This window comes from Chelonoidis abingdonii, chromosome 9 (genome assembly GCF_003597395.2).
Source record: "Chelonoidis abingdonii isolate Lonesome George chromosome 9, CheloAbing_2.0, whole genome shotgun sequence".
Classification (NCBI taxonomy): Eukaryota; Metazoa; Chordata; order Testudines; family Testudinidae; genus Chelonoidis; species Chelonoidis abingdonii.
Genome location: NC_133777.1, coordinates 70176810 through 70184513, shown reverse-complemented (window position 1 = coordinate 70184513; position 7704 = coordinate 70176810). Strand labels below are relative to the sequence as shown.

General features: G+C 44.1%; 1 protein-coding gene across 1 annotated transcript; it reads right to left on the bottom strand.

Annotated features, from left to right (window-relative positions):
- Positions 1-3845: 3845 nt before the first annotated feature.
- Positions 3846-5053, bottom strand: CTXND1 (cortexin domain containing 1). The gene is made up of 2 exons (XM_032771878.2): positions 4986-5053; positions 3846-4153 (listed from the first exon to the last, which is right to left on the bottom strand). Exons 1-2 carry the CDS (start codon positions 5016-5018, stop codon positions 3920-3922), a joined length of 267 nt encoding a protein of 88 aa, XP_032627769.1. The 5' UTR covers positions 5019-5053; the 3' UTR covers positions 3846-3919.
- Between the last annotated feature and the right edge of the window lie 2651 nt (positions 5054-7704).

Genomic DNA, 7704 nt, shown 5'->3' with positions numbered 1-7704 from the left:
TTACATGGATGAGCTACATGCACAACGGTGGATTTTTGCAGGGGCAGCAAGAACAACTGTGCCCCAGTTCACCCCAGCTTTGAAAATCTGGCCCACAAAATACCATGTCTCTTGGAAATTGCCCCCATAATTCTACCATGGGGACACCTCTCGGTAAGGGCTAGATTATCACAGCTCTTACTCACAAGTACAGAGGCTACAGGGGAATTAGTTCCTTCTGACTCCCCTGGCTTGGCCCTGCTCAGATTGTGACTCCAGAGTGGTGAGGAGAGCACTGGCTACTTGTCTGACACACTGGGCTGTGAGCAAGCTGGAAGAGAAGGATGTAGACAACTGTGGGGACATTTGTCAGCCACAGTAGTTGTGGGAAGTGAAGCTGCTCCATGAAAGGTGTGAAGTAACCTACTCTTCTCTTGGACCAAAGCGGCAGGGAATTGTGACTGAGTCTCTGGTCTACTTGCCACCTCTTACTCAAGGTAGAGGATAAAGTTACAATCTAGTCCTGTATAGCCCAATGAACAATTCAGACAGTAGAGACCAGCAGAATGGATTGTGAAGACCAGGAGAGACCCAGAACGGCCTTATTTTTAAAAGACAACAAAAACAAAGTTCTGTGTTGAGGCCATTTATTGTATTAGATAAAACACATTCACTACAAGATGATTAGGTTTTCTGATTGTAAGTAGAGAATAATTATTTAAAATACAATGAAGTAGCCGAGGCACTTGTTACATGCAGTTTAAATTATTATCTATGCTCAACACTGCAGCTGTTTCTAACACAAAACTTCCATTGATTTCAAGGGAAGTTACGTGATGTTGGGATTGCAGGATCAGGATTGTGTGTGCAGTAATGTGTGCTGATTAAAGGACAGGAGAGAAAATGCCAAGTGGACACTCAGGAGGCAAGAAATAAGGAGTGGTTTTGCTTTTGGCACAGAAGTTCATATTGCCTTTTACTGATAGCCCCAAAGAAAACTGAGGGGTTATGCGAGTGAGGTGGCAGCAATCAGGTCTTGTTTGCATGATCAATGACGAAAGGAAATAGCCATGTGTAGATATGAACTTCAAATGGAAAGGTCTTGGATGACTGGGTAGATGCTTATGGAAATCCCAATAAGCATGAGGAATTCTCCTTTTACCAACAGAAGGATGAATCAAGGGAGGTTACAACTGAAACAGAAATGCATTATTAGTAGAAAACAGACATATCCATAAGTAGTTTCCCTTGTATTGAATTGCCCAACAGCAACTCTAAGGTGGTTACATGTTTTGTTGGATTGGGGTCCTATTGGTGACCCTACAGTAAGCCGAAGTGTCATGGGTGCAGATAAACATTCACCAGTGTGTTCACGCTGAAAATGGCTATCACAAGCCTCATTTGCACTGTCGATTGGCCGAGCACTTATGCGCACAGATAACCTGCAAACAAAAAAGTGACTCTGGCCAATGAAGGGACTGATTCTGTTCCCCTTACTCATGTTGGACTCTGCAATAAACTCAGTGTAAAATACTATTCAACATGACTAAGGCTGACAGAATTGAGCCCCCCAGTCAGGGAGCAGAAACAATACCATGTAACCTAGGCAATAATTCATATAGTGTAAAGAGATACTCACAGTGCCATAGATAGGAACAAAATAGACGACCATTTGTTTGCACACATTATGTTTAATAATGTTCACTTTGTAAAAATCCGCAACCAGTTTGAGGGTAACTAGCCAGCAGAAACAAGAGCTAAACTTGTCAGCTAAATTAGTGGCAATGGGTAATTCAACCAGGTCAGGTAGCTGGATAGAGAGCTGCACTATCCAGGTAGGTCCTAGCATTTATAGTAAACTCCTTTCTCCCAGATGAACACCGGAAATGAAATGAGGGTGAAATTCATGCCAGTGCAGAAGTTCTACACAATGCTCTCCACACCTCTTACAGCCAGATTTGGATACCCTTAATCATGTGGAATAGCATCTTACTCCACAAAGAATCTCTCTGAAACCAATGGGATGATTAATGGAGCAAAGTGCTAACAACCAGGACTAAGAACAGCAGAATCTGGTCCTTAAGGCAGGCACTAAATGGTGCAGAGCACCTTATGGGGTTCCTCTGAAATGGGGGGAATTTAACCTACCCTATAATGAGTCTCAACCACTCCCTTTATTCCAACTTCACAAGTAATAACAATACATTAATACTTTGTATCTATATGCAGTGCTGCTTATTTATGGATCTCCAAGTGCTCTGCTGATCTTGATTAAGCTTCAGAGCACAATGGGAGGCAGGCAAATATTATTGTGGTTTAGTTTACGGATGAGTAGAGTGAGGCGTAGAGAAATGAAGTAACTAGTCTGGTCATGTAACAAATCTGCGACAGAACTGAGAATTGAAACCAAGGAATCTTGATTCCTAATTCCTTGCTCCAATCATTGGATATCCCCTCCTATACAACGCACCCTACCACATGGAGGCAACCTTATCGGGGAAAGACACCTGGCAGCATGGTAACGGAGTTGGAAATATAAGGGGCAAATAGCTAAATACCCCCCTCTGTGTGTGAGTAGCTGGATACCTCCAAGTTTGGTGGAAACTAGTTCCTCATGGATGCACCCATGACAGCTCTAGTTGAAACCTAGCATCTGCAACAAGACTCCTGTAGGGTAAACTCCTTATTACTCCAGTAGTTCCTTGGACTCCCTTGAGCAAGACCTGTAGTCACTGCAGGAAGGCGGCTGTGGGTGAATTTTTGCAACAGAGACAAGACTGAAAGTCTTCAGGGAATAAAGAACCTAGGATTTATTTTTCAGAGGGAATTCCTTTCCCTACAAACCTCAAAGTTGCACAATATAGTCTGGGTGCTCTTTGAATCCCTTTCTCCTCCTTATCTGCAATAATTAGTGAATGGTTAAGGGGGGGGAAATAGGGAAGATATTTATATTACAATTTTGTGAAAATTTCTTCTATTAAAGGTACTTAATTTCGCCACAGCAGAATGCATGTTATAAGTTGTTGCTAAATACTCTTCTTTCTTACTGACCAGTAGAAAAATATAACCCCCATCTTATCTAGAGTAGCTAGTTCTGAGTTACGTCTCATCTTCTCTTACCTTTGTTCCTTTAATCTTGTGCAACCCAGGTGGGTAGGAGCAAGGCTGACTCTTAACAACTGTCAATAAAAGAGGAGAGCAATTGTACATCTGCTCATTTGAAAATCATCACAAGTTTTGTGTATTTCCTAATCCTGACCCTTGGAAGTACATTTCCACAATACTGCAGGGGAAAGTGTGTGCCTAGAACTCAGTTAGCCAAGAATAAGTTTGTGCACACCTCTACTCCACCGTATGTGCCTTTTTAGTACTTACATTCACTGCCATCCCAGGGGCAGAAAGTCCCAGGAGACTTTGCACACCAATAAGGTGTGGCATTTTTCATAGCCTTAGACTTTGCGCACCTATAAGGTGTGGGATTTTCATAGCCTTAAGAGCCACACAGAAGTAACTGACAAACATATTGTAAGCAACTCATTGTCAAAAAAAGATCAAATGCCCTTATTGCTTTTCCAGTACTGATAGCTATCCATCCTCTTACTCTTATTTATTGGAAACAATATAGAAAAATATTCCTTAAGGAAAAAGAATGCCAAGTTGAAGTTTATATTAGAAGATTTAAGGGAGCCTTATTGCCTAGAAAGCTTTTGTGCTATTCAGGTTACAATCATAATTTCTCTTGTTAATATGTGAAGGTTATACCGGAAATAGGCTGTACCATCAGATAGGGACACAATGATGTCTACAACCTACTGTGCAAGAAAATGTAACCAATACGCTGTATTTGCACCACTCTGTATCTCGGTTTAATATACATTCACCTTCTCTGAATGAAAAGGCCATCCGGGTTGTGCTCTGAAAGCTTCCCGCAGTGTTCCTTTCAGTCATCCAGGTGCTGTTCCTCCCATGTGGAAGTTGGGATGGCACTGTAAGGGTCCATGATGACTTTTGCACAGCGAATAATCATCACGATCAAGAGAAGGCAAAGGACGACGAAACATGCTAATGTTAGTCCTTTGTCCACATCAACGTACACAGGTTCTGGTGTGGGGGCCTCCATTGTTTGCATCTCTCTTTGTCCGGGTTTGTGCTTACTGCTACCATCATCGTACACCTGCAAAACAACCATGCTGTCAAAACAGCAGGACCATTGAGATGCATCATGAAGCATGGGGAAAATAGGATTTTGTTGTCAATGACAAAACTCCCTTTGACTTCAATGGGCAGAATTGCACCCTGGTGGGTAAGAGAGGCTGAAAATGTTATGGGACAGAAGGCAAAGCAGGAAATAGAACCCAGGTCTGGCTCTTCTGTGGCAATGCCCATGTTTGTTAATTTAGCTCTTTACTGTTCGTTCCTGAGAGGCTAGTCAAGAGTGGCTGTTTTTATTGTTTTACAAGGAAAACAGTGTTAAAGGGGCATCATCAACTTGAAATCTTATCCTTTGTTTGCTGTTAAAAAAAAAATCCAATTGCCACACCTGCCCCTACAGCCTCCTGTTTTTAAAATAGTTTACTCTTCACTGTTACTCTGTAAAAGACCCAAACAACTGTTAGGGGAACTGCCTATAGTCACAGTGTTGTCACTCGTGCAAAGCAAACAAAAGGAAAAATAGTAAAAAAACAAACTTTTTTTCCTATAAATTTCCTCCTTCAGCTGCAGCAATTTTAGGAGTTACTGGCAATAAAGGCAGTATTGCCAGTTCATGCTTTTCAGGGAGGCCATGTGACTTTTAAACTCAAGGTTCATCACCAGCCATGCTGCTCAGAATTGTATGGTTGATGCACTATATCATCTCAGAGACTCTCCATCCTCATTGTCTAAATGTGTGGGCTTGAGCACAGAACAATGTTTGCTGGCCAGTTTCTGTAGCCTGCAAATTCTCTCTATCTTAACGCAATTGATTTACATTGGGGCCCTAAAGGAGGGAAACTGACTCAACTTACAGAATGAGTGGTGGGAGAGATTTCCCTTGACATCCAGCCTTGGTCAGGCTGGTGGGTGAAGGAGGTGAGGGCCTCTGCTGGAAAAGAACAAGAACACGGATTCATTCTTTAAACACTTCTGCAACTTTGGAGCTAGTCATTGATTAGCCATAAGCAGTTCCTTATTGTTCAGTAACATTCAAACACACTTCAACTGGGGGAAAGAAACTGGAGCTAGAATAAGCGACATCAAAGGGTGGTTTGCATGGGAACCAGACACTAATGCAGTGAAGTATGTCTACAAACAGGCCCTGGTTACATTCGAAAGTTTTACCACCGAAAGTTCTGCCAGAATACTCCTGCCAACACAGCCATTTTGGCAGAGTGAATTCACATTTGGTTGCTATTAAAAAAGAAAGTACAAGGTGCAGGTCAGTGTAGGTGTATTCAAAGCAGTCCTCCATATTGTCCGTCGGCTCTGAATGAAAGGGACATGGTTGCCTGGGGCTTTTCGTACTGACAGCCTCTTTGCAGCAATGCTCCCCTGACAGGTCTGTACAGGGTGGCGGGGAAGGTGCCCTACTCTGGCAGGAGAAACTAGGCTGCTCTGCCTTGACATGTCTGACCAAAAAATCACATTCTATTTGCGTGAAAAGTTCAGTGAAATTGTCCCAGAGGGCCAGAAAGCTGTGCGGGCACAGATAAACGGTCACTTCTACCAGGGGCAGAGGGCCCCCATGACTGCCAGATAGCAATGTGAGCCAGTCCAAGCCAGCTCCCCACCACTTAATGACACACTATTTCTACCACTTTCCTGCATCTAATCACAGCCTGCAGGTAATGTGTTCTGGACTTGAAAACCTGCATCCAGTTTACAAAGCATTTTCTGCAAAATCATGTAGTTTGAATTGTCACTTATTGGTTTGCATGTAGCTTACAATCAATGCAAGCGGGTTTTTTTTTTCCCTGTGGCAGTGTATATGATTTGGTAACCGGCAAGCATGTGTACGTTGAATGGCAGCAAAAGTACTGGCAAAACGTATGGCTTTTTCCTGTTTTCTTTCTGTCAGTTTTGCCTGTTACTGCCAGTTCATGCTCTTAAAATAAACCAGCTACTTTAAAACAGAATTCCTTTGTTCCCTGCAAAGTCTGCTGCCATTTTGAGAGAGAGAGAGAGAGGAAAAAGGGAGGAGACTGAAGTTTCAAGAGCTCTGAAGAATGTATGTTGTGCATTACTGGGGGGCAGTAAATTACACCTACCTTAGGCCCCTTTGCCAGTGTTGAGTTCTCTCTTTGGGTTCAGCTGGGTCTCCAAGAGCCACTGGTTCTTGGCTGGGCCTGCATATTCCACATCCCTCTCCTCATTCAGCTTCTCCTCAGTCTACAGGTCCAGGGTGCAATCCCGATTCAGTGTGGCATCAAACCCCTTATAATAGTGGCAGCTGTTGGGAGCAGTGCTCAACTTTCTGTTGTCCTCCTTTGTTCCTGGTAAACCTGCTACAGCTTCTTCCTCTTTGCCCAGCATTGGTTCTTGTCCATGTTGTAACCCAGCTTCTGCATCTTCTTTGCAATATCAAGAGCTAGCTCTTTGTTCCTGTAGGAATTCCACAGCTGTACCTTCACAGCGCTTTCCCACGACAGGCCAAGGAATGCTTCCACCTCTTTGCTGGATCAGGAAGCAGCACACGATTCAGCTGGAGCCATGCTTGTACAGCTGTGGTTGTAAAGGTTGCAGGCAGGTAAAGAGGTATTTCCAGAACATGCTTTACAGGGGGGCAGATTTCAGTCACTGTGACCGTGGGGCAGCAGAGTTAAAAACTTTGACCAGAGAGGACATTGCTGCAGGGACTGTTGCATTGTGGCTTTGTTGCTGGAGGACTGTATTTGTCCGTACAGGTACTTCTGTGTCCACACAGGCATCCTGCCAGTAGAATCATACCATCTGAAGACTGGTTTAATTTTGCAAGCAAAAGTTCAGGCTTTTGTTTGCAGGACTCAGATCTGAGTGTGGATGCAGGCAAGCTTGTGGAGATAGCAGTAACATTTTACTGGTAAAACTTTCTAATGCAGACCAAGCCACAGTGAAATGTTCTGAGGTATGGAGCCTTATCACGTTCATGCTCCAGAAATCTGATGTGGGACAATAGTTTCAGAGCTGTGCTATTCAGACTTTCCAAGGTTGTATTAGTGGTGATAGCGTAGTGTTTCCCAAACTTGGGTTGCTGCTTGTGTAGGGAGAGTCCCTGGCGGGCTGGGCCAGTTTGTTTACCTGCCACGTCAGCAGGTCCAGCTGATCGCAGCTCCCACTGGCTGCGGTTCGCTGCTCCAGGCCAATGGGAGTTGCTGCAAGCGGCACGGGCCAAGGGACATACTAGCCACCACTTCCAGCAGCTCCCATTGTCCTGGAGCAGTGAACTGTGGCTAGTAGGAGCCATGATCGGTCAGACCTGCGGACATGGCAGGTAAACAAACTGGCCCGGCCCGCCAGGGGCTTTCCCTGCACAAGCGGCGTCTCAAGTTTGGGAAACATTGTGATAGAGGATAATAGCTGAGCCTGGCTCTGCTCTTGAGTTAACATCCAAAGGCATCAGAATCGAGAGCAACTGAATTGGGACTAAGGGCCCAATTCAGGAAAGCACTTAAGCTCAAGTTGACAACCCTTTGACTTCAAGCAGGTAAAGTTAAGAGCTGTCCTGAATGGGGAAGCAGTGTGGAACCGGAGGTTTAAGTGAACAGCTAG

Coding starts and splice junctions, on each gene's coding strand:
- CTXND1 (XM_032771878.2), bottom strand. CDS start 5,018: ATGTCAAGGGAAATCTCTCCCACCACTCATTCT. Junction 4,154..4,985: donor TCTCTCCCACCACTCATTCT/GTAAGTTGAGTC, acceptor GTTGTTTTGCAG/GTGTACGATGATGGTAGCAG.